Genomic DNA, 26,103 nt, shown 5'->3' with positions numbered 1-26,103 from the left:
TTTCATACATGGTTTCCTTCTTTTTTAATTGATGATTCTTCCAATGATTATTGCACTAATAATTTAACATTCTGATGAACCATAAATAGAAGCAGATAAATATTGTTAAAGCTGATTCTCTTTGAAGATTGTTATCTTCTGAGAGATGCCCGTCTCATTTTCTATCAGAAACAAAGATCTTGGTTGAATGAAAATTCAAAATCTAAATCTGGCAGATGTGTATGAATAATTTTGGGCTAAACTGAACATAAAAAAGACAGGTAAGTATATAAAAAAGGGGGAAAGAAGTTCAGCAATACTTTAGCAGTGAAGTCTTTAAAAAAGGATGTACAATATGTCCTTTAGCTGATGTGAGATGTTTGCCCATAAAAACTTCTGTACATTTTTTCATCTTTGAGGTTCCACACAACAGACCACACAGAATCCAGAGAAAATAGAAATTACAGAATTTAATCAAACAATAAAATTGCTTTGTGTATCAAAAGATGTCAACTGATGTCTTCTAATAACTTACCAATTTGTTTTTATCAGTTTTTCGCAACACTAGCTATGAGTTTTATCAAATACAAAACAATAAAAGCCATCTAAGCCATGTAAGTGGTTCTATTAGACAGAGTTTATTTTAATTTTGGTTAGATACTTTGTGCCTTCTTAACTCTCGTGTTCCAACAGCTTCTGTTGTGTCAACATTACAATCTCCTCCATCACTTCTGGTTTTAAGACGTCCTTGACCTGCAGCGAATAGATAAAAGAAGCTTTTATTGAGAATAAGCAATTTACACTAATCTTTATATAAAAGCAAACAGCTCAAATATTTCAATAATTCTGCTATGAAGGGAAAATCATAAACAACCCTCCCCGCCCCAAAAAAACCCTCATGTGCAATGGCACTTCAAGATGTTTAGGCTTGTATTTGAAAAAAAAAAAGTAAGGAAAAAAACTGTCATTTAAATACTTTAACAAATAAATTATAGTTGTAACTGTACCATGCATAATAGACCCATCTTCTGACAAGATGTTAGAAAAAAAATGTTTCAATTCAATTGTGCAGACATTTCAGCACAATTGCCTCACATTCAATTTGTTTAATACAACTTTGTTTCTTCTTTATAGAGTACATTTTGGACTTCTGCAGAACACCTTGTGATTCCTACCTGGTGCTGCAGAGACGACTCGTAGCAATAGAGAACACTTGTGTCATACAAAAGCATTTTATGAGCCGCCAAAGCCAGTAGGCAGTTTCTAAGCCGTGAAATCACCTCTCGATCTGAAAGGCTCACAGGCTGAGAGGACAGAGACAGGACACACACACAAAAACAACCTCAGTTAAGCACAGTTCACTTGTGGTTATATTTGAAAATAATTAGAGCTGGGGTCTCTCAGTGCTTTTCTCCAGATTGGTGTTTGTGGGTTCTTTTACACCAGTACCTCCAGACTGGTGTAGAAGCCGCCAGCTTCCTCTTCTTGTTGTCCCGGCGTGGGATACAGCCATACAAATCCATTATTCCCCAAGATGATGGATGCACCACAGGGTAGGTTGTGGAAATGCGTTTTCTGCCTCTTGATCAGAGATGGGGAAAGCTGCACCAGCACTCCTTGACCCAACTGAGAGAAAGAGGACAAACAGATCCTGAGGTAAAATGCCAACTAAAAATTTGAAAGCAATGCAAAGTGATCTTTAATTAATTTTAACACACAAAAAAAACAACTTTTAATGATAAAGATAAGAAATGTAAAAATAACCTCTTAGAATTGCATTTAGGTGGTAAACTGGTCATCACTTAGCATATTATCACAATACAACATAGAAAGAAGAAAACCTCCATGAAATAATTGTAGCGTACTAAAACTTACTTTTCCATACTTTAAACTACGAGTGTGAAGTGACAGGGCTCCATCTGAGAAAACAGACTGCACTTCTGCCTAAAAAAAAAAAATTACAGGAAACTGTAAAAATGCTCATTATTCTTGGAAACGGTAAATACGGTAAGATATAAGTCAGAGGCAATAAAAGGCTAATGATGCCCTACGCTGATGAGATCGCCCTCTTGAAGGTATTCTCTCATGGTGAGCTCATCTTCTGCTGATCTTCTCCTCTAAAAGGTGAAATCAAACACTTCAGAAAATACTGTAACACAAAAATGACTAAACAAAATCAAAGTCATTTCGATAATCTCACCAGTTCTCCTCCCGGCAGGTTGACAGATGACAACAAAAGGACAGAATCTAGTCTGGAGTTGGTCTCCACCTTCCAACGCTTCTGCTGAACCTACATTTTACCACAAATGGAGGACCAACAGTTTTTGAGAAAGAAGAACAATTACACAAATGTTATTTCTACTCCAAAAAAAAAGAAAACAGGTGATCCAATTTAAGAAAATTGAGTTGATTTATTAGAAGTAATCAAATTAAGTTTATCCAAGTAGACATATTGAGTTTATTAAGTTGTCATGTTAAACAAACATAAATAAATTAAGTCTGACAAACTTAGTTCGATTACATGTTAACAAGTTAACTAATTTATTTATTTATTTTTTTACATTTGGAGTTCCATTTTCTTTGTACAGTGCAAGGAGTAAAAATAGATTCTCACCTCTGTAATTCTACCCACTACAACATCTCCAACTTCACCATTAAATCTGCAACATTAAAAAAAAATCAATATAATTCAAATCCATTTGCAGAATTTTCCGGAAAACACAACAAGATATAAAACTAAGTAATAGCAGCACATACGAATTATCATAGTTATTAGAAGCACCAGGTGTTCAAAGTTCAGTGACTCACCTCGTCTTAAGAGGTCTGACACATATTAGTTTGTCCACCCTCTGCACCTCTCCAGCCACTGATGCTGTCAGCTTGTCTTCGTCAACATATGTACCGTGACCCCTGGAGGAAAATGAGAACTGTCAATATGGAGTCAAAAAGCCACAAACAATGCGGACTTTGTCTGAAAATATGTAATTGGATTTAGTAATATCATTTCTACGTCTGTGTATATTACCATCTGTGAATCTACAGCAGAAATCGATTTGCTCCAAACTCTAAGTTTGTGATTTTGCTACTTGCTGTTCCATCCTCACAAAAACATCTAGGATTTATTCAGTATTTGAGGCTGAAGTTTAAAGATTATTAATTGATTTATTAATTGTTGTTAATCAAATAACAATGTTACTTTTTTTTTGATTATCCTCCTCATAAAACAATGTAAATGTCAGGAGATCTCCAGCGAAGTCCAACAAAATGCAAAATACACCAGGAAAAGCACTCATAATAAGATTCTGTAATGTTTATCTGAAATGGGGACACCAGGCTTTTCCAAGGATGTTAAGGAAAATTAACTTTTTCATTATCATTTTGGGAGATGACAAAAAGGATCCAAAAACTTGTTTTTGGATCCTTTACTGTTTTACTCGTTACGTACCTCATGAACCCAGTGTCTGAAGTGATAACATCTCCGGGGACAACCAGGTCTTTTCGGTCAGCAGCAGAATGTGAAAGAGACATAGAGTTTTTAACAGTCGGTAATCTCATGTCCACAGCCATGTTGCTCTCTTTCTTTCTTTAGCTCCTGAACTTCAGCTGGATGTTTCACCGCGGCAGACTTAAGACAAATATTGAATTATTTAAAATACAACATACTATATTAGCTCTAAAGTCCAAACAAACTTTGGTAAGCTTAAAATGACTTGTTCTATGAGTGAACCATGCTAAGCAAATAACTGTTTCATTTCCGAGTGCTTCTACTAAACCATGTGCCATCGCCGCCTTTAGGTAAGGAGTGGAACTCAACCCTTTTACTCTCCATATATTATTTTTGGATTATTATTGCAATATTCCACCTCCATCCATGAAAGAAAGAAAGAAAGAAAGAAAGAAAGAAAGAAAGAAAGAAAGAAAGAAAGAAAGAAAGAAAGAAAGAAAGAAAGAAAGAAAGAAAGAAAGAAAGAAAGAAAGAAACTGGATGCTGTGGATGGTAAACTTTTGGAGTGGGAATTTTGTTTTTTGTTTACAGCAGGTATTTTACTAGCAGGTTTATAGCTTTCTCCAATTTTGTTTAATTGTACATTTTAATTTCCGACATATTTGTTGTGTGTTTCTTAGACTTGTTAAGAAATTGAAAAGAAACATTTACTTTTTCTTTTCTTGTTTCTGCAGGTACTTTGTTTCGCCGCCAGATGTCAGCGTCGAGCCATTTTGTCTTCCTCGCAGCATTTCTCACGTAACACAAAGCTGACGTCACATTTCAACACCACGCAAACTCTTCGGTCTCGCCCAATCAGCGTTAAGTCGGATAGACGCTTGTAAAAATGGCGACGGTGAGGCAGAGTGGAGTGAAGACTGGACTCTTAGCCGTGAACAGACACCTCTGGTCAAAACACCGAAATAATTGATACGACACTGGGAGCGAAAGTTAGTCGACCCGTTTGATGCTTGCATCTCACAGTTGGACGCTAAGTAGAGACGCAGCGGTTCTTTTTGCTTTTGTTTTCGGGAACTCTGGGTTCCCTTGGACCGCTCAGTAGCTTCAAGTTAGCCGCGTAGCTTCACTGGCTGCTTGAATCTATCTTTATGGCATCTGCGTACCGATAACCTGCGCAGTGCCAAAGGCTGGAATCTTCCAAAGTTTTTAATCTGACGAAAACGGCCGCTAATGTGTCATCGAGATTAAAAACTATTTAAGGAGGATCTCCGCACTGTTGCAGTTGAGGAGGGAGTTTCAGCCGTCATGTATTTTCTAACCGGCTGGCCCCGGAGGCTGCTTTGTCCGCTGAGGAGTGCCGAGGAGCCCTTTCACATCCAGCCCAGCTCCCAGAGGCTTTACTTCGCCTTGCTGTCAGAGACGCAGCTCAGCGTCTGGTTCTCTCGGGTAAGTTGAGTGAAGCTGCTGCCCGGTGTCAGTCATGTTCAAAAACTCAGCTGACCAGATAACAACAATGCCAGCAGTGCTAGTTTCACTTTAAGAAACATTCGACAGACTATTTAAGCTGCTTCGTTATTTGGAAGCCGCTTATTTTCTTTATATTATGGCTGTAATGTGGGTATATCTATGAGAACTTTTTTTTTTTTAAACCTAGGTAATTTAGATTACAGAAGTGAGGCATGGGTTGGTGAGATTTCTTTTACCGTGATGTGTTGGCATATGGTTACACCTGTACACTCACCACTGAGATGACAAGTGACGTTGTTTTGCGTCATTTGAGAGTGCCGTATATCCGCACACCTGTGTAGAGTGATGGTTCTACTGTGCTGTCTCTCATCCAGTTGTCAGAGGTCCAATTACTTATTCGTAAGAGCCTGTTTTTAAAATTCATAGTTTACAGTAATATCCATCCAGAATGTGTAATAGTCTACTATTCAAAGATGTAATACCTTTGTGCTCATCTCATCCTTCAGTTGGGTTTTGTAGACAAAATATTTGGAACAAAAAACATTAGATTTTACTGTTATAGTTAGTAATAACTGTGGCTCAACAGGTCAGATGAATCAAAATGAGGATGTAAAGGTGTTTATACAAGATAGCTCGTCCAACATCATACCAGTGTTTTTGTCTTTGACTTTACAACATATAGGTTATTTAATTTAGGCGGAAAAACTACACATACAATTTGTGGCAAAAAAGAAAAAAAAGGAAATCAGTCATTCATTCACTAATTCGTTAATGTGCTTTTGAGCAGGGACATCACATAATGCTGCATGGTAACCATTAGCCTGTATTTAATCCTCCTAACCACAGACTGATTTGCATACTCAGTTTGTGGTTGGCCTTTTTTTGTTTAAAAGGACTATAAAATAAACTTCTAGGTATATTGAAAAGATATACAAAACAAAACAGCTAAAAAAATCATGGAAGTTGGATCAAAACAAAAAATATTGCACGTTAGTCCTTGTGCCAAACAGTATTTGATGAAAACACATTAGTTTTTACTTTTACCTCACAATATATGTGTTTCTTGCCTGAAACAGGTGTTGGAAGCTTTTTGACTTGCTGAGATTTGCATTAATTTCAATTTCTCACTCTTAATTCCTGCTTAGTATTAAGCTTAGTACTGTTTGGGGAGCTGGTTGGTTCAAATGGTAGCATAGACGCACCATGTGCAGAGGCTACAGTACTGGGAGTGATTCCTGGTCCCTGGCTGCTGTCTGCATATCTTCTTTTTTCTTCACCCACTTTCCTATCAAAATAAATGTTCTATAAAGGCCCCTAAACTTAACTTTAAAAAAATGTGCTGTTTAACTGGGTTCTGCAGTTCTGCAACAGTAATATTTAACATCAGTATTATTTTAGTTTCTTTATGCTCAGAGAACAGCTAAGTTGTACAACTTATTTAAAGTCAAATTTATATATTGAAGCACATCACTGATGTTTACTAAAACCTTCATTTAAAGGAAGTTATTTGACCCAATAACCTATCACATTGTTTATAGCAGTCTGTTTTCCAGATCTTTTGTATATTATTAAGATGCAGTAACAATGGATAAGGGGTAACTGTTAACTTCCTGAGACACACCCAGGATTTAGAGCATGTCTTGCTTCCCTTCCCTTTCTGTCTGCAGCATTAAAGCAAGATGGACTCAGAAATTTGTATGCTCTCTGAACTGTTATTCAGGATCTTTTCTCTCTTTAGTTTCATGTGTCTTCAGCCGCAGTCTGAAATCGGGCAGCTCATCTCAGCTGAGGTGCAGTGCAGTCGTTTGTGAAGTAGAGCAGCAAATTGATAAATGTTTTCTATTCTGTCACACAGACACATAAGTATGTGTGGTTCTGGATATTTTCAAAGCACAGACTGAGGGCAATTATTTTGTTAACCAACAGTGACTGCATGTTTCAGTCTTGCTGATGCGACATAGGAAATGATAAAACGAAAACAAAGCATGTTAAGTATGTTGTTTATAGTAGTTCAGCAGTTACTTTTTTATTTGAAATGTTGTCCTGCAAATGGAAATAAGAATATAGAACATATTTGTATTTCTAAATGTTTTCCTTCCTTCTTTTTGTTCTTTTCTATCTCATTTGCTTACTTCTCCCTCCTTGTGTCCTTCCTACTATTCTTTCCTAGTGTTCTTACTTCCTTTTGTCCTCTGTTAATGTCCTACTCTACTCCCTGCATTGTGTGGTCAGTCAGTCATAGTCGTTTTGGTTTGATCGAGTCATAATCGGTTGTATTTCTTGAAAATCATCTGGCGCTAAATGAGGATCAGAATTGTAATGAATGGAATCAAGGATGAATTGCAAAATTTTAGAAAACTATAGAATGAAATAGTTTTTTTCTTCTCAGTGCAATAAAATACTATTCTGCAAAGAAACAAACTCACAGACTGTGGCTTAACGTAGGTATGGAATGTTTTTATTACAAGTTCTAAATAGAAGTAGGAAGATATGAAACAACAAACTTGTAGGTATGTTATGGTAGTATGAATTGATGGAGTAAATTTATTCAGAACTGAATGATGCTAATTTACTGTGAAAAAACTACAGTTTCAATTTTACAAAAATAAATTAAGAAAAGCTTTAATCATTTTCAAGGAAACTATTTTGAACAGGAACAAAAATAAGAGTCCAGTAGATTTATTGTGTTATGATCCTTTAGTGCTGAGCCTCACTGTGGTTTGCGCATTAGGAGCTCTAAAGAAGACAAAGGTTTCTGTTGATGCCAGTGACATTATTAAATTTTAATTATATGAAACAAACACCATAGGGAAGAAAGAGTTAAACCATCTCCTCTAATTACATTGACTAAGAATCCCTGCATCTAAAATTACACATGGACACATTTTTCCTATTCCATGACCTGACACACTTGTAGGTGTTTGTGCTTTTCTGCAGTACTTGGTCTTTTTATGGTGACTAAAAGAACAATTTCTCACCTTTTCATCAAAAGGCCAACTACTTTTATAAAAAGTGTGATTAAGGTATTTTTCCCACTTCTGATCATGAAGCTGCAATAACTTCTCAGCAGGGTGCATAGCTCTCAGAATCAGCAAGTAAAAGAATAAAACAAAACAAGAGATTGTGGTTTTGGGCCTTAAAGTTCTACCAGGTTTCATTTTTTTAGCAGCTTCTTCTGTATCTAAGAACCTAATAGTTAAAGTTGAACATTTGTAAATAATATGTGACAACACACTGCTTCTGACAAGGTAAAGGTACAATAAGGTGTGTATTTACTATTTTCTCTCTATCATGTGGCGTAAGCATTAGCTTAATAAACATCCTTTTATTTAAACAAAAATGTAATCATGTCTATTCTACATTTGTTTCCCATAAAATCATGTGACTTACTCGGTTCTCATGAACATGGACAGCCATGGGGAAGTGTCCACAAGTCCAAATTGTACAAATTCAATTTGCTGTGTGACTGTGGAATTTGGAAATTCTTCAAGCTGCAGTTCAAATAAAAAATGCATTTTTTACAATGTCTAGGAAAATAATTTGTATGAGCCGTTTATGGGGTTTATAAAATTACAATAATCGCAACTTGACCTATAAAATAAAATTGAGCTTCAGAGCAAAAAAAAAAAAACTTTGCTGGGGTAAAATTAAGCCAAATGGCTTGCTCTGTGGTGTGCTACAGTTTTACAAGAAATCCTCTCATACTGTTGATGAGCAGATAAAATTTCTGATTGTTTCCTCCTCCACAGGAAAGCTAAAACTCATGGTGGAGGCACAGAAACCTTTAAAATTTACAGTGGATTGTCATGAAATATCCTAGTGCAGATGTGATACCTGTGGTGGTACTGTTGTGTTGAGGTGGTTTAGAAATGTATGTGTTCAGTACGAAAAGCACAGTGGGGTCAAGCTTTCATTCACACTGAAAACAGGTTTTCCAAATTTGCCACAATCTGCGACTTTCAAATTATGAAGAACAAAGTAGAACAGTTTTAATACAGAGTGAGTGACTTATTTATTGGCATCTTTTACATTTTACAATGCCCATAATACTAAAAACGTCCTAGCTTATTTGAGTAATGATTTAAATCTTAGCCTTCTGGTGTTTACTTACTTCAACATGGTATTTTAAAAGTTAATCTATACAAGCAATGATGTTAAAAAAAAAAAGTTAATCTAAGTTATGATGTTTTTTATTTTAGTGTTCCTGGTGCTTTCTTAAATATACTCTTTCTCTGCTGGAGTGAGAAGTCCCACCCTAACACAACCCCAAACACTGCATTTTAAAATCACTAATTATCCTTAACCAAGAACTATGTTTTTAAACTTAACCAAAATGACTAAACACAAAAAACTATAACCTTTTGTTGCTCTTAAGTTGAATGGAGGCTGAAAAGTTTGACATCATGAGGCATTTAGTTTTCTGTGTTTCCTTGTGTTCTGAAAGTACTCATTTTCTTTTCCATGTCTCTTTTCTTCACACACAGCCCAGTGTTTTGATAGTCAGCTACATTGAGTCTGCGAAGGCAGCGGCCCAGTTTGGCTTTTACCAGAAAGCAGAATGGAAGCCAGACGACTCCATGGTAGCTGTGGCGGTAAGTACGCTGTGACATTTCATCCGTTCTCATGTTTAGTTTCATTGATTAGGCTTTACCCTTTTCTAATATCCTGTTGGTAATTTGCTTTTGTAAACTTACTGCAAACTTAGCTTTATTGGCATTTTCTTCAGATCAAACTGTGTTTTTTCCCCTGCATAATAGCAGCCTGTTAAATGATGAGGACTGTCAAAGTTCTTGCCAGACTTTGAGTTTGTGGTTGTTTTAAAAAACACAAGTTGAACACCCACTCACAGACTGCTATATATTGGTGGAAAAACTTAACATGAACTTCCATACAGGCTTGAGCCTACATTAAACAAAAATAGCAGCCCAGCTATTTGCCTTTGTGAGCTGGTTTAACACCAAATGACTCCCTATTGTCTTGTCTCCACTTATCTGCTGTCTTTTTGGTTTCTGCTCTCTCTCCACCAATATTCCTAATCCTTCATGACCAGATTGACTGGTTACTCTGTGTGTTTTAGCTTTCAGGTCAATAATGAGATTTAGAAAGAATCCCCCTTAGGTAGTAGTAGAGAGCCAGTAGTCTTTGGACAAATGCTGCACAGAAAATGGTTCACAGTAACATTACAAAAACAGTCAAAATGCAGGCAGTAACAACCAATAAGTCTCTAACCAAAATAGTAAAATCATATTGCGATGTTTGAATGCCTTTACTGAACCGTATTTGCATAATCTCAATACTTTGTCCTCTGCTTATCACTACACTTTCTGGTTTTGATTGAGTCTACTCAAAGTGAAACAGTTCAAACAAAGGTATTGCATTGTAGTCCATCACATGGCTTTCATTTTCAGTTGGATCCAAAGGTAGGAGTAACTTTAGGTAATTTTATTGACGTTGAGGCTATTTTTAAAGCCATCTTTAATCCTGAGCTGATTTATTACTTATCAGATAAAACAGATGGGGGGGTATTCTCTTTAATGTTGGGATGCATCATCTATTTTTTTCTTTTCTTTTTACACCCACACTTTTGTGACCATTGAAGTAGCGAGCAGGCCTTTGCTAGCAACAACGTCAAGGACAGAAGGTGTGGTTACAGCATTGTTTGTCCCAAAACAACACCTAATATCCTTGATGCCATTTTGTCTGTCAGGTTTTAAAACAGAGAAAGGCGAAAGGCCAGCAGTGTGGGAGCATTCAAGATCATTTGGGTTTTTAGTTTGAAAGTATTTTTTGTAACATCTAATCTAATATTATAGCAACAGAACATGATTGTACAAATGAAAAATCTGTTTGTTTCAAAATGAGTCAATAAAATAGAGGAAGACAAAAAGCTTGATAAGCTTCTGCCTTGTTCAAGTCGGTCTGTTTCCTCTTCTCTCTGCTCTTGCTTTTTGTTTTTACCTCCTATTGTGAGCTGAAAATATACATGAAGGAATGCAGCAAATGTGTCTGGAAAAGAAGTTACTCACACTCTTTCCCATTCTCGCCTGGTCTCAAGGCAGCAGGGAGTAGGTGAAGAAGTTAAAATATCTGGATTTAATCTCTACAGTGTTCACATCCTGACCTTTGCAAACACAGCTTAGGTTTGACTGTTTCTGACGTTTCAGTGGTTTCATGGTTGTAGTTAGCCTCAGAGTAAACTATAAATATCAGAAATCAGTTTGATTTTCATAAAATGATAAATATGAGTGTTACATTTGATAGTAAAAAAAAATAGCTAATTGCTTTCTTTATTAATATGCATTAAAAATATATAGAAATTAGTTGTTAAAAAACCCTTACTGGAAAACTTTACTTCTAGAGGTGAGTCCATTTTAAAACAACAATTTACAATCTGAGCTCCTGTGTTAGTTTATCTAGTAAAACCCAGTGGGAGTCAGACAGCGCTGGAGGCTGGAATTAGATTTTTTCAACAATAACTCATTTTTCTGTTTTTACTTTATTCAGATGACCTGAAATTGAAAATTTCAGTTTCTTTTTACTTATTATGCTGCTTGTTATTCAGGTATGTCTAACACCGACGCTATGTAGTGCATAGAAGAGCCAGTAAGAGCTAGTCCTCACCTTGAGCAGAGTTACTACTTTATAATGGACGGGTTGCATTGTTTGTAGAGAACATGTTGCTCATCTTTAGTTAAATTCTGCATCAGCTGTGTCTGAAGCATCTTGGAGAACAATCTCAAACCACCAGGTCTGTCGGCTGGACTTTGCATGTTTCTACTGATCAAAGCTGTTGTTTTAATGTAACATAGCAGAAGCGTGGGATGTGGGTGACTTATTGGTGCGCAACGCAAGGTGCAATAAGACCATGGATTAAAGACAGCAAAGCTGTTTATTGTGAGCATGTGTTTTTGTTCTTCAGCGCTTTCTTCAGATACTGATTCAGACTTTAAAATGCTGAGAGCTGATGACGTGTGTCTGTAGTTTGCAATATTGCTCAAACTGAGCTCAGCAACTTCCCTCATAAATTATTACTCTCTCCTTTTTACATATTTCTTTTTGCCTTCACTGCATAAATGAGTTTATTTAACATGTTGAAAGTCATAAAGAAAAAAATTTCAAAACATATCTTTGATCTTTTTCTTTACTGAATTTTTTAATTCACTTATTACCTGATTTTTAAGAATACTTTATGAGTAGCAGTACTTCATAAAAATATTACCTACATAAAATAACTAAGTGGTAACTATGGTACTCATAGCTGTACTCATAGCTAGTTATGCAGCTAGTTATGTTTACTAGCTACCACCTAATTCTACTTAGTTTTTATCCTTAAGTGTTTACTCCCAGATTAAGGACAGTTTCCTGCTTAGCCGCTTGTCTCCAGAATATTACCGTAGTTTTGTCTATTTCCTCAAGGCTTAAGGGGCGGAGTTTGTATGACTGTGATAGATTTATCTTGGCTGTGAATAAAGCACGATCATGTATTCATTTTAGATATTTTTTTTGCACTCAACAGGCTCTCATCAAAGTACTTGCTTTGATTAAAAATGTGTGTAATGTAAGAATTGAGGAAACTGCCAAATAGGCTGTAGCTGCTCTGCTGAGCAATGCACTGAAATGTTTCCTATCCATCATATGCTGTCTTATCGTTTAACAAATGGATTTGAACATCAGAGTTGTTGGTTTTTTTTCTTTCATTTTTCTGGAGTCTGTTTAAGTTCATAGGTACATTGATGTGCAAATACCTTCCCCCGTTATTTTCAAAAACCGACAACTTCTCACATCAAGATTTTTATTGTTGTTATAGAGAGAGAGAGTTAAGTAAAGTCGGGCTCACCGAGACAGTTGTCCTCACTCTGAAAAAAACAGCTGTTTTCCAGATGTTAAGGCTGCTCACACACCCTACAGACCCCAACGCTAACGTAATCGCCCTTTATAACTATGGCCAGCATCTATGTTTAGCCAAGTGACTGAATGAAGTTAAAGATTTTAGAAAAATAACTCAAGGAACTTTAAAGAAAAAAACATCTTGAAATACAGGAAATACTTCTCACCACTGAACTTTTCTTCCGTCTTCTTTGGGATCATTCCGAGGCCAAAATATTTCCTCTCTGTTTTTAGACTCTCATAAGGCTCTGCTCAGTAAAGTATAATCTGCCAGGATCTCTCTGCAAGTTTTCTCCTGTACATACATAGTGTGCATTCATATATGCATTACATTGTGGGGAAAAAAGGAAGCAGTTTTAATTCTCCATTATTCAGCAATATTCTGAGGAACAATAGACGGTTTAGAAATAGTAGGCTGATTTCTAATTGTAGTGTCAATATCTTTCTGCAGCGGCCCACAGGTTCTGATCTCTGGCCCGAACGTCCATGATGCAGCACAATAACAATGCATTAGCTCGGCCATAAATACAGCTGGCCTTTTCAGCAGCAGTGATAAGAGTAACCTGACTGTACTCTTTAGCGGTGATGGAAGAATGTGTTTAGACTTCTTGGTTAGCACACCTGACAGCTGTGTGCTTTCAGGGTGCTCTCAGTCCTACTCTTGTCAGATACGCGTCTCACATCTGTGCTCTGCTTTTGAACTGTTTAACTTGATTCGCTTCATACCAGAGGCTTCTGTTTTGCAGCTACGACGAAGTTTACATGGATTTAAATGATGCTCTGTTGCAGCTGAAGGAGTGCGGCTGCTTTGTTGTCTTCCCAGTTTTGAGAAGAGTAGCAGCTGCCTGTAAGCTTTTGTGTGTGTGTGTGTGTTGTTGCACCTCTGGGACGAGTATAGACACGTCTAAGAGAGAGGCTTCGATACAGCATCACACTGTATAGTATTCTGCTGACTTCTCAGTTTCTCTACAAGGTCTTCCCAAGTCTTTCTCTTGGTTTGCCTGAAGTCAGCTTTTTTCTTTCATTTTATGTTTTTCCAACTTTAGCATGAGGTCAAACCTTTGATGTTGTTTATTTCAGACACAGCATTAAGTCTAGAAGGGTTAAGTTAAGAATATTAAATCATACATGTCAGGAATGCTAACCCTTGCCACCAAGTGTTATCAGAAAAAAAACTATTGAGTCTCCTCAACTTTATTGAAAAGGGTTTATCAGATTTTGGTCATGTATATTTTAGCTGTTTGATCAAACAGGTAGGGTTCTTTTTTTCATTTCTTTTTTAATGTTTCACAGACACTTAATCTTATCTTAATTGGTTTTTGTTGATGTAGTTTAAAACCTTTTGTGATGACTAGTGGATTTTTTTTTTCAGTTTAAAAAATCATTAAATTTGGTCCAATGTCTTGACATTAAACTTGTATGTATTCAATTAATTTTTCTTATAGCTTTTGAAATTGAAAGCATTGCCTTTCACAATTATTTTTTATTAAGTTTGTGGCACTCCATAACTTTCAAAAATATTTAGCAAACCTCAAGTAACCCCCTTTGTTTGTCTTGATTAAACTCCTTTTTATTCAGATGTGACAGAGCTCGTTTCTATGTACAGACATTGCAAAGTCTTGGCACATTTTCGCTGAAGAGGGACTGCAGATCAAGTTTCGTTTCATGTTACAGTCAACAGGCTCTGGTTCTGAAGTTTCCTTGACAGCAATGTGTGTCTGTATCCTTGCTGTTTCTCCATCATGACTAGGGAGTTTCTCCAGTGGATGTTGAAATGCTGACAGTTTTACTTTTGTATTTCACTAATGGCCGTTAAAGCATTTAAATCAGCAGGAATATTTGTTAATTGTTATGAAGATAATTGATAGATTTAAGTGATTTAGTTCTGGCAGATTTGCATTGTTATGTTATGTTGCATTAAGTATAAAGTGTTAGTGATGCTCTAATTCAGCAACTAATGGACAAAATGAGCAAACGTTCTGGTTCTAACTAGTGTTCTCCAAGAGATTTTTATGTTTCTACTTCCTTATTTACTTATTCCCACTTTTTGTAACCTGCCATCACAACAATGCGCGTTATTTTCTTTGATATCCAAGTGCCTTATTACTGGCTATGTGTTTTTTTTTACTATATTCATCTTTTGTAATGCTTTTACTTGAGGTGAATTGGATTTCTCTTGAAGAGCTATAACAAAAAGCATTAGAAATATTTCTTTCTACCCGTCTTGCTGTGTGAAGATGATTAGTCAGGGCAAGGTGAAAAGTTCAGCTGTTTGTCTGTGTATGTCTTTTTATGCTTAAATTGAGATAAAATATGTTATTTAAATGTTGAAATTAAACATTTTCTCAGGTAAGTTTATGTCTTCATATTGGAATCTGCAATTCACACGTCAAAGAAAACTCTGGCGGTCGAAACATCTTTCTTTATTGGTGAAGAAATGCCAAATAATTAAATATTCTGCAATTGATGTTGATCTGCTGACCTTTAAATATATAATAAGCCTGTGGTTTTTTTTGGCATATTTATGCTTCTTACCATTTGTTCCTCTAGTTGCTCACAATGATTAGCGATTTGTTCTTAAAATCAGTTGAAGTAACACCTCTTCAGTTGCATCATCTTTGTTATTTGGTCATAAGATCAGATAACACTAGAAAGGAGGAGCTGGCCAGTTGCAGGAATAGTTTTCATGTGTGAACAATGCATAATCCCTCACACTGCAGCCAAAAGCCAAAGGTAACACTATGTTATGTAACCATTACCAGGGGTGCCCAACGTCGGTCCTCGAGGGCCGGCATCCTGCACATTTTAGTTCTCTCCCTGGTTGTACCAACAACCTTTTCAGCAAGTCAGTGTTGTTCTTAGGCCTTCTAACGAGCCATCATTTGATCCAGGTGCGTTAAACCAGGGAGAGAACTAAAACATGCAGGATGCCGGCCCTCGAGGACCGACGTTGGGCACCCCTGCTAGGATTAAACGATTAAACTGACAAAATGACTTTTTTGTGTCAGAAATCTTTAATATGAATGATTAATATCCCCCTTCTTATCTTGTGACATTCTACAAAAATTTAAAAATACAGTTAAACAGTTTTTAGTTAGAGCTGAATTAGCCTTGAAAGGGATTAAAACCTCATCACTGGCCAACTGTGTGAATCATTAGATGTAGTTTTTACTGTAGATGGCTTTCGAACTTCTGTTCAACAAATCAAAAAACTTTTGTGCCACCTTTTGAAAAGGGTTTTAATGGAAAAACAATTCCTGTCTTTCTGCCTTTGTTTTCAGACTGCCAATGGCTACATCCTCCTGTTTGATGTGTTGGGTGGAGGAGAGGAAAAGTATCTCTACGAGCCTGTCTATCCAAAGTAAGTGATGCACACATTCACAGTAGATTTATATGAATGTTCTTCTGCTGTCCAGAGCAATTCAACAACTCCTGTACATTTTATGTCTTTTTGTTTGTTCTGTTTGAAGACAATGAATGCTAAATAGGTTACTTAGTAAATTTAACCTTTTTTCAGGTTATTTTACACCACCAAAATTGGTGCCATATTTTAGTTGTTTTTTTTGTTTGTTTTTAGAAAAGGTTAATTATTTTAAGCTAATTGCTCGAGAGAGTGTGCAAAATGCTGCAAATTATTATTTGTAAGGGAATATGTGTGTTTTCGCCCTTGTTTCCTTTCTTTCCTATTTCCATGCATATTTTATGTAGCTGTTATGCAGTTTATTGTGTATGGTTTGTGTGTGCCGCTTTCTTCGACAGCATGCCTTGATAAACTGGGCATGTTGGAACATATCACCCCCATCCTGGTTAGATACAAAGGTTGAAAACAAGTTCATTGTGGAGTTTCTACAGTTGAGTTTTCAGGAAGGTTAATTTGACAACTTGTTTATGTTTCCACAGAGGAAGCCCTCGTGTGAAAGTGACTCCAGGTTATAAAGAGGAGCAATGTGCCCCTGCTCTTTCTTTGGAGATGAAGAAGCCTGTGGACCTGGAGGCTCCTATCACCAGGTAGACACTTTCTTTGAATCACTGTCTGGATTTTTTGTTGTCTGCCTGAGACTACAGACATGCTATTTGAAGAAACATAAAGAAAATACACTGGAGCTCACAAATAAGATTAACTCTTTAATTCAAGTGAATTCTTTAAATTACTGGATATATGCATGTTGAATTCTGCATTCACGTTTCCCCTCTATCAGTTTATCAATGGTTATTGACCTAAATTCAGATTAATGAGAGGCATTTAGCTTCACATTGTGATTCTCCCCTCTATTGGAGGCCTGGAATAGACCTTGAGAAGTTTCTACAATTACTTTGCATCTACAGAAATCTTCTGAGAAAATGAACCAATGGTTGGGAACTAAGTGAGCAGAGTGATTGATGGGTAATATTGTCAGGACTATAATTGATTCAACAAGGATGCATATTTTCTGACAAGATTTCAAGCTAAGCAGTTTGTTTTGTTGTCTGCTGACATGAGGCTGATAGCTTGTCAAGGTTCCTGATGAATCTGCTTTTCATTTTTATGTTGTCTTCAAACTTGATGATATTTTGTCTACTTGCAACATGACAATTTTTTATTTCTGTTTTTAAAAAGGGTTCATTTCAAAATTGTTTTCTTCTGTGCCTTGCAAAGGTATTCATATTTTTTCATATTTTGTCATTATGTCTATATATATATTTTTGGAGAGATTTTAGCACCTAATTGCAACGTGAAAAGAAAATGTTACATTGCTTTATTTTTTAACATACAGTTATTCAAATTAAAATAATAATCCAGCTCACCAAATTCATTTTACAACTGATTGCAGAGGAAATTTGTTCTGCAGGAACTTAAAACAAATATAGGATAATTGAAAATGGTTGACTATAATTAAAATTACTCTATTTCTAGTAAAACATACTTTGAATTTATATTAGTCATTTAATAGAAAACATATCAACAAATGAATTATTAAACTTCAAATTTTTGAAGTTCTAATTTTACATGCAGGATTCCAAAGTTGTTTTTGAAAAAACATTATTTTCCTGTCATTCTCAAGTCTACATACATACATTTAAAAACATGTCATTAAAGCAAAACAATTATATCAAATAAAACCTTTTTCTCTGTTATATATTTTCTCTTTTCTTTGCTGATTGACAATAAGCTTCCCCCTTTGTCAGTTTTCCATTCCGTCTCTCCTCTCCCAAATCTCTTCCACTTGACGAAGATTATAGGGCAGTCATCTGAATGAGAGCTCTGCTTTGGCATTTCACAGGCACAGCTTGATTGTACAGGAGATGAGTGGGTGTCTCCCGCTGCGAAGCTGCAGTGAAAAAACTTTGCCTCCTCCACAATCAGTCCGCAGCGCCTGTACTCTTTAGTTCTCGTCATTTCCCCGCTGTCTCCGTCCGTCTTTCTCCCAGTTGTGTTGAGTCTACCCTCTCAGTCTTTTTACAGACAACACTGTGCCCCACAGGGACAAACACAGGCTTGTTTGTTCCCGTGTGTCTTAGAGGACAGTGAGACGAGGCAGTGGCAGCTACATCACAGCTGGTCGGTAAAACTGTCGGGATACAGCTGGATGATGAATGACTCACTGTTTTTACCCCATTTCTTCTTGTTACCGACTTGTCTGCTGCTGTTCTTTATTTTATATAAAAAGCGAATTTCTCCTCTTTTGTGTCTCCTCAGTCTTCACACTCTGCAGGAGGATTTGCTGGTTTGTACGGCAGACGGATATCTCCACGTCCTGCACTGGGACGGCCTCGGCAGCAATGGACGCAAGGCCATCTGCCTCACTACAATCCCCTTTTCATTAGACCTGCAGTCCGCTCGAGGTTGGAGAAACAATTTTAAAAACATCACAGCAGCATTTTATTTCAGACTCTTAAATGTGTTGCGTATTTGTGTGTGTAGGTGGTCCCTCTCTGGACCTGGAGGGGGTCTACATCCGTAGCATGGAGTACTGTTTGACCCTGGACGGCTTCGCTGTGGTTCTCAGCGATGGCCGCCTGGGCTTTATCACGCCGCTGAGCAGCTCAATCACAGCAGATGTAAGGCCCTTCGCTCACAAAGATCACTTTCTAATGCCATCAAAACAATTCCCTCTTTATGCTTTCATCGCTTGTCTCACCAAACAGAGGCTTATTTTCTGTTAGGCAGTGTAGTGCCATCCCAATGCTTTCTTTAAAACAGCATGATATGGCTGCTAAATCTATTCCAGCTCCTGCCTTCATGTAGATTTGCTTGTAACCGCCTCCGCTGCCTGATCCGATGAGCTACTACTTAAATCCCCCTCAGGTTCACGTCTCTGTCACCACAAACCGACTGCTCATGCTGCTGATGTTAAAAACTGTGCTCAAACACAAGCTGTGCAGCTCTAAAATAATTACACTTTCCATAGTTCTGATCAGTGTACTTTGTTCTATAAAACTTAGCCAGGGATTCACTGTTAATGGGAAAAGTCTCTACATTAAGCATGATATCTATGCTTCCAAAGCTGAATCCAGATTTCTTTTTCAATAACATTTTTTTCTTCTGTATTTTCTGAGTTTTTCTTGTGTGTGTCCAGCAGCTGCAGGGAGTCTGGGCAGCAGACGTGACGGACGGCACCTGTGTGGCTGTCAACAACAAGTACAGGCTGATGACTTTTGGCTGCGCCAGGTCTGTGCTACTGTCTCGCACTCTGTCTGTGTTTTCATTGGTGCAGAGCTGGGTGTGTTTACTTACATTTGTGTGTTACAGTGAGATTGTTGTCCTTGCGGTGTGTGTCCACTGCGAAAATTTGTCGGTTTGTGTTTGTCGAGGCTACCTCGTGTGTGCTTGTCGGGATGTCCTCGTGGATTGTGAAATCTGTTGGACTGGCAGGAATTTCTCTCCTTGCCATTTCGTACCAGACGTCTTTTTACGAGTTTTTGGGAATAACACACTTCGTATTGTGTTGCATTGCATTAAACTCCACACATTCTTTCTTAAAGTAAAAAAAGATAAGAAAGTGAAAAAATACTCGAAAAATACACTGCTGTATACAAAAACGTTATTCAAGCCAATTTGAAAGCTGAACGGATTTATCGACGAATTTATTGTTGATGAATTCGACTTTCGCCGGCAACTGTCTTTGATTTTTTTTCTTTGTTTGTTGGACCTTTTTTGGCTTTTGAGTTACTCTCTTGATTATGGTATTATCATTTTGATGGTGCACACAAACTCCTTCCAGCTACATGCAAAGTTTTTATTTTCCCCACAGTACCTCCAAGTGCAGCGGCAACTGATCTACTCAAAAACTATACGGAATAGCAACAAGCAGAAAAAATCGTTCGAAAAAACACGGTTAATCCCAGTTAAATGGTGATTAAATCAGGTGATTTTTTTTTTATCTGATCTGAAGCAGCAGGAGAGTTTCGGAGGAGAGAAACAGGTTTTGTCTTAGTTGTTGTGGACGAAAGTGTGTGTTCAGTAATTTGCAGACTCATTTTGATCTTTTTGTGTCACAACACGTTATCTGATTAAAATTAGTTTTCTGTCCTATGTTGCAGCGGTTCAGTGTTGGTCTATATGATCGACACGACGACAGGATCGATGCAGCTGTCCCACAAACTGGAGCTCACACCAAAACACTACCCAGGTATCATTCTTGCACTGTCCATTACATCTCATCTGCTTTTTACCCTTAACAAATGCATCTGTACATGTCATTTTAAAATTACAGTATGTCAGATGCTTTATATCCAGTGTAAAGACACAGCTCCCCCTGGTGGGCTAATCTCTTTCTGGGCTAATCTCCATATGTTATTCTGTTAAAAACCTTTTCACTTGTCTTTTCAAGCTCGATGTGATGCCACTTTTCTTTGCATCTTGTTTACATGTGTCAGAGTATAGGGCTTTGACGGAGGGTAGAAATGTAGCCACTCCTGAAATGTTTCTGATCAAAGTGCACAGATGAATTTTGGACACAGCAGAGCCAGATGATTCAGCAACACAGGTTGCCCAGAATCCTGCAGCCTAAACCTGTAAATTGCATCAAACTACAACCAAAGATACTTTCACAGAAGCTTCTCTCTCTGTCTCATGTAAAGTCAGTTCAAACTCTGCTTGAAGGCATAATAGTAAAAAAAAAGTATGTTCTGCTTGTTTTGTCCTTTAGATGCTCTTACTTCTGGATTTTTAACCCAACGATTTTCAACTTTGTTCAGTTTAAATTTCAAATAAGGTCTTGATTTTCCTATTTTTGTAATATTTGTGAAATAAAGATATGACAAGCTGTCATTTTGGGGGATTTCAAATGATCTAATTTTGGCCTTTAGATTAATCAAAAATCAGATGATGAATGCAGAATGTAAGCCTGCCTCAGCACTGAGCTTTATGGTTTGCTTCCAGATAGAAAAGATAAGAAAGATGTAAGAAGATAAACTCCAAAGAGTTGGATACTTTTTACTCAAATGTCCATGATATCCTTATCTTTCTTATTCAAGAGTTTATGCTAAAACAAATTGTACATATTATCTTCAAAACACTTTGGTGAGCTCCTGCTTCAGATTTCATTAATTTGTTTTGATGTTCCTTGTAAATGTTCCAAATTCGAGTGGCTAATTAACACATTTCAAGTTTCTTGATACAATAACAGATAAATATGAAATAGCAAACAAAAATAAATGAGATGGAAATACTGAGAATGCTTCACTGTAGCTTTTTTACAGTAATCCTGCAAATACATTTTCTGAATCTTTTTGACATTTAGACATCTATAACAAGACTGGCGGCGTCAAGCTAATTTGCTGGTCACCTGACTACAGTGTTGTCATGGTAACCTGGGAGTGTGGCGGTCTGTCGTTGTGGAGTGTCTTCGGAGCGCATCTCATCTGCACTTTGGGAGAGGACTTTGCGTGAGTTGGACGCAGAGTTCTGCTTTGTTTTGAGTTTTTTTGGTGAAAGTTTTCATATCTTTGCATTTTTTGTTTATTATATCCTCAGGCATCATTCTGATGGCACCAAGAAGGACCCACTTAAAATAAGCTCTATGGTATGTGACTCTCTACATGCTGCTTTTTTCTAAAAATGAAATGCAATTTATTTTTACATCTGAGTAATGCTATGGGTAGTGAATTATTTTCTTGTGAGCAAAGGTAGCTCACAAGAAAGCAAAGGTAGCTCAGATCCCGAGAAACATTTTTAGATATAACTGTGGATATATCAGTAGGTGATTATGTAAAAATATAGTACAGTGCAAAAATCTGCAGTTGTCTGTCATTTCTCCTTGTTGTCTTCTTAAACAGCTGGGAATTTCAGTTCATCCAAAGTGATTTAGATCTATACTTCTTTCAGAGTTTTAGTTTTGATTATTTTTAATACTTTTTGTGTATTTAATTTCTAGTTCAGTGGCATAGAACAGCACAAACAAGGTTATTCCAAAAGAACAATTAACCAAAACCTTGCCATACAGTAGATGATGAACTGAAGGATGATCTACCTCTCAGGTTGAGTCTTTACTACATTTTTTTCCCCAATTTTTTTTACATCTAAAAACTTTAATGTACTTTAATGCGCTATTTTCTGAAGGCGCACTAAAATACACTTGTTTTACAATTTAAAAATTCATATTCAGACAATATTTATAAACCTCTCCCAGTAAAAAAAAAACTCGAAGCTGTAATTGCAGCAACATGTGATTCTGCAAAGTTTTGACTCAGCAGTAGTCAAAGCAGGCAACGTTCAAAAGAAAATAAGGAAGTCTTAATAATATTTAGTTTACATGACAGTCTGACATAATCACTTCTTTTGCTTGGTAAGGTTTTTTTTTCCTCTCTGGGTTGCTAACATGGATAATGTCCTGTTCACCAGAGCTGGGGAGCAGAAGGCTACCACCTGTGGGTGATCCCAAGCAGACAGGAGAGGAGAAAGCAGGAGGATGAAGAGCAGGATGTGGAGATGATTTCTCCTCCTCACCCTTCTCTACAGGCTGGGATACTGCAGTTCCACTTTATTAAGAGCGCGCTCACAGTCAACCCCTGCACGGTGAGAGCAGAACCTGTCCACAGCGCCTTCACACAAACACACGGTCAGATTAAACATTCATGCTTTCTTTGCTCCTTCGTTGACCGTACAGAGTAACCAGGAGCAGGTGTTACTCCACGGAGAAGACCGCCTCTACCTGACCTGTGGGGACCCCACACAAATCCACAGCACCTCTGACGCACACACAAACTTGCACCCACGGGACGGCAGCCCGCTGCATCACCCACCCAACCCAGACTCCTCTCTTTCTCAGGGACTCAGCACTTTACTGGGACACAAGCACTGGCATGTGGTCCAGGTGAGTGTATGAATGTACCAGCAAGCAGGATCCAAGCAAACATGTGTAATTGTTCTGAAACATAAGATTAGATTGTGTTATATTATGTTCTTTCCAACCGAATGTAATTAGTGTTTTCCTGCCTCACCAGCAGCAGTTTTAAATTAGCTCCACTCAGTATGAAGTTTAGTTCACTGTCTTTTTGTTTCTTCTTTAGATTCACAGCACATACCTTGAGAGCAACTGGCCAATACGGGTGAGTGAGTGTGTGTTTGTGTGTGTTTGCTTTTCCATCCATTCCAGATAACAGAAATGTGTGCAGTTGATTTCAAAAGTCCCTTAAACTAGAACAGGAATAATTTGTTTCCATTTCATGTTGGCTGTGAAACGGTTCAGTAAACATTGCTGAAGGAAAAATATAAATATTAGAAGTCAACCAATGTGCACCTTTAGATTTTTATATTACTTTAAAATCTGACTTTATGATTTCAGGATGTTGATCCTTTTTATTCCATGATCCTCCTTGGTGGAGTTAGATGTATTCTTTCTTCATTAGCTTCCTGGAACACAGTTAAACAATATCCATTTAATTTGTTTGACAGGGTCATTAATTTTTTGATAAGATAGATTTCAGTATGATTTATTGCTCTTGCAGTGCATTTACACAGCAGTGTGTCAACTTGAAATATTCTCTTAATTAAATCTCTTTACAGTGTTTTATCAACTTTAAAAGTGATTGCATTGAAGGAGAACAGTTATCATTACAATCTTGCAACAGATACCAGTATTATGTGCAGAGTATTACACACTAAGATATGAAAAAATATATATCTATTTTGGAAAGAATGATGTGGGATAAAATCTCTGTGTCTTCAAACCTGGGAGAGAAGCTGAATAAAATTGTGTGGCATGCAGAAAAAATTTGAGAAGCACATTTGTGGTTTTTTGTGTTGTTCTGTTATATAGTCCCAATAAGATAAATTTAAAATGTTTTATAGCATTTCTTCTAGGGAGGTTCATCAATAAATCTGCCCCAATATTGGTTTTTGGCTGATACGTGCCTTTGAAGTTAATCTTATCTACCTCTGCAACCACTGTCTTTTATTGCTTTGCTGTGAGAGAGAGTTTACTGACATTTGCAGGGCATAGTCACTCCACTGTTGTCAACTCAACAACTTTCTTGCTGTATTTAGCAATATTTCAGACAAAAAATAATAATAATCGGCCAAAATCGGAATCGGCAGGTCGGACTTTTTAAAGATTGATAATCTGCGATCAGCCAGAAAACTGAAATCGGTGCATCCCTAATTTTTCCCACACTTTATAACGTTCTACTGTTGTGTGTTTGTGTGTCTGCAGTTTGCAGCCATAGACACAGCAGGACAATGCATGGCTGTCGCAGGCAGGCGGGGCTTTGCACACTACTCCTTATTCACGAGGAAATGGAAGCTGTTTGGGAACATCACTCAGGTAAGCAGACACTCATCCCATTTTGTATAATAAATAAAACTTGTGAGGTGAGATGAAAATAACTGTTTGTTTGCAGGAGCAGAACATGACTGTGACAGGAGGTCTTGCCTGGTGGAAAGACTTTGTTGTGGTGGCATGCTACAATTTCACAGACCAGCAAGAGCAGGTGACAGTGGCAGAATTGGCCTCATTATTTCTCTTCACTTCTGTGTCTGAAGTTCTTTTTGTCTCATTATGTTGACTGATTCATCTATCTAGTTGAGGCTCTATCAGCGATCATCAAACCTGGACAACGCCTTTGCCTCGGTTACCAAGCTCCACTCTGACACGCTGCTGCTCAACGTCTTCAGAGATATGGTCATCCTGTTCAGAGCCGACTGCTCAATCTGCCTCTATAGCATCGAGAAGAGGAATGACAGGTATTACTCTCTGAACTTCATCTTCTTTTAGTCATAATCTCATCAAATTTCTTTATGGTTGAATCATTTTCTGAACAAAATGTTCCTGATGTGCCGAAACTAAAATGTCTATTTTTAAATCGATACTCCTTTGTTTTTTGGCCATTTGTGCACCAATCTCTCTTTTTGGTCTAAAATGTCTGATCAATCCCTTCCTGTGATATAACTGAAGGAGCTGCAGTAAGAACATTTGATGTAAAACCAGATCGCATGATTACTATGCCTTTTCATCTGGCTAAAATGCTTATGTTTAACCTTTTCTACTGAGACTTTGCCTCCACCCTCTGGTGAAAAAAATAATTACAGATGTTTATTTCTTGACTGCTGTTTTTTATGAAGATATTTAGCACTTTATTTCGGTTTTTGAAATCTCTTGGGTTTTTTTTTATTGTTGCATTTTTTTATTAAGTAACATTATCACTACGGTCTATCATGTAAAACTCTGGCCCACCATAGCTTATGTTGCCCTCTAGACTCTAAAAGCCACATAAATAGAAATTTCAAGGAAAAAAGGTTGTGTGTTAAGCATTATCTTATCAATCAAATCACAGCAGATTTTATCTCTATACTGCCAAGTTAAATCAATGTGGGAAAGAACCCGTTGTAGAATCTTGAGGAAAACCAGCATCAGTATCAACCATTGCATAATATTTTTATTGTTGCTTTCTTTTTTGTTTAAAAATGACTAAATGTAAGTATTTTTCAAAAACACCCCTCATAACTTTCAATATGTGTTTTTCTTCTTCCAGTCCAACTCCATCTGTTAGCGTGGAGCTGCTGCAGGAGGTGTCCATGTCTCGCTACATCCCTCATCCAGCTCTCGTGGTCTCGGTCACTCTCACATCGGTGCGGACAGAGACTGGCATCTCTTTGAAAGCACCGCAGCAGGTAACAACGACACATTAAAACCCACGCTCACTGAGCTGGGACCAGAGGTATGATAACCTGTGTGTTTGTGTGTGTTTCCATGTCAGGCCTGCATGGCAGAAAGCATCATGTTGAATCTGGCTGGCCAGTTAATCATGCTGCAGAGGGACCGATCGGGACCACAGGTACGAGACAAAGAGACGCCTGCAGTCAACAAGAAGCTGGTGAGTATAAACTTCTTTCTGTTTATATTTTC

General features: G+C 37.3%; 2 protein-coding genes across 3 annotated transcripts in view; one reads left to right on the top strand and one right to left on the bottom strand.

Annotated features, from left to right (window-relative positions):
* Positions 1–594: 594 nt before the first annotated feature.
* On the bottom strand, positions 595–3,732 carry exosc2 (exosome component 2). The gene is made up of 9 exons (XM_005803734.3): positions 3,425–3,732; positions 2,788–2,889; positions 2,594–2,639; positions 2,180–2,269; positions 2,031–2,096; positions 1,855–1,923; positions 1,429–1,605; positions 1,155–1,283; positions 595–732 (listed from the first exon to the last, which is right to left on the bottom strand). The coding sequence occupies exons 1-9, from the start codon at positions 3,544–3,546 to the stop codon at positions 652–654; spliced, it is 882 nt and encodes a 293-aa protein (XP_005803791.1). The 5' UTR covers positions 3,547–3,732; the 3' UTR covers positions 595–651.
* A 553-nt stretch (positions 3,733–4,285) lies between these two features.
* Positions 4,286–26,103, top strand: part of ric1 (RIC1 homolog, RAB6A GEF complex partner 1) — a 28,477-nt gene continuing 6,659 nt past the window's right edge. The window contains exons 1-18 of one of the 2 annotated variants that reach the window (XM_023338874.1): positions 4,286–4,870; positions 9,376–9,483; positions 16,060–16,139; positions 16,679–16,786; positions 18,456–18,601; positions 18,681–18,817; positions 19,339–19,427; positions 20,300–20,388; positions 21,502–21,646; positions 21,735–21,783; positions 22,602–22,775; positions 22,867–23,073; positions 23,270–23,308; positions 24,412–24,522; positions 24,599–24,688; positions 24,781–24,941; positions 25,730–25,868; positions 25,955–26,071. In XM_023338874.1, coding sequence (XP_023194642.1) covers positions 4,730–4,870; positions 9,376–9,483; positions 16,060–16,139; positions 16,679–16,786; positions 18,456–18,601; positions 18,681–18,817; positions 19,339–19,427; positions 20,300–20,388; positions 21,502–21,646; positions 21,735–21,783; positions 22,602–22,775; positions 22,867–23,073; positions 23,270–23,308; positions 24,412–24,522; positions 24,599–24,688; positions 24,781–24,941; positions 25,730–25,868; positions 25,955–26,071 — 2,130 coding nt within the window. In that variant the 5' untranslated portion in view covers positions 4,286–4,729. Of the gene's footprint in view, positions 4,871–9,375; positions 9,484–16,059; positions 16,140–16,678; positions 16,787–18,455; positions 18,602–18,680; positions 18,818–19,335; positions 19,428–20,299; positions 20,389–21,501; positions 21,647–21,734; positions 21,784–22,601; positions 22,776–22,866; positions 23,074–23,269; positions 23,309–24,411; positions 24,523–24,598; positions 24,689–24,780; positions 24,942–25,729; positions 25,869–25,954; positions 26,072–26,103 lie in introns of both variants that reach the window. The other variant, XM_014470500.2, reaches the window with a different exon arrangement.

This window comes from Xiphophorus maculatus, chromosome 8 (assembly GCF_002775205.1).
Source record: "Xiphophorus maculatus strain JP 163 A chromosome 8, X_maculatus-5.0-male, whole genome shotgun sequence".
NCBI classification, from domain to species: domain Eukaryota; kingdom Metazoa; phylum Chordata; class Actinopteri; order Cyprinodontiformes; family Poeciliidae; genus Xiphophorus; species Xiphophorus maculatus.
The sequence above is the reverse complement of the archived record's forward strand: the minus strand, read 5'-3'. Positions and strand labels throughout refer to the sequence as shown.

What these genes read in the sequence shown, in the direction of transcription:
- exosc2 (XM_005803734.3), bottom strand. Translation starts at nt 3,546, where the DNA reads ATGGCTGTGGACATGAGATTACCGACTGTTAAAAACTCTATGTCTCTT. An exon ending in TCAGACACTGGGTTCATGAG is followed by an intron (nt 2,890 to 3,424) that starts GTACGTAACGAG and finishes ATTTTCCTCCAG; the next exon opens with GGGTCACGGTACATATGTTG. An exon ending in GTAGTTTAAAGTATGGAAAA is followed by an intron (nt 1,606 to 1,854) that starts GTAAGTTTTAGT and finishes TCTTTCTCTCAG; the next exon opens with TTGGGTCAAGGAGTGCTGGT.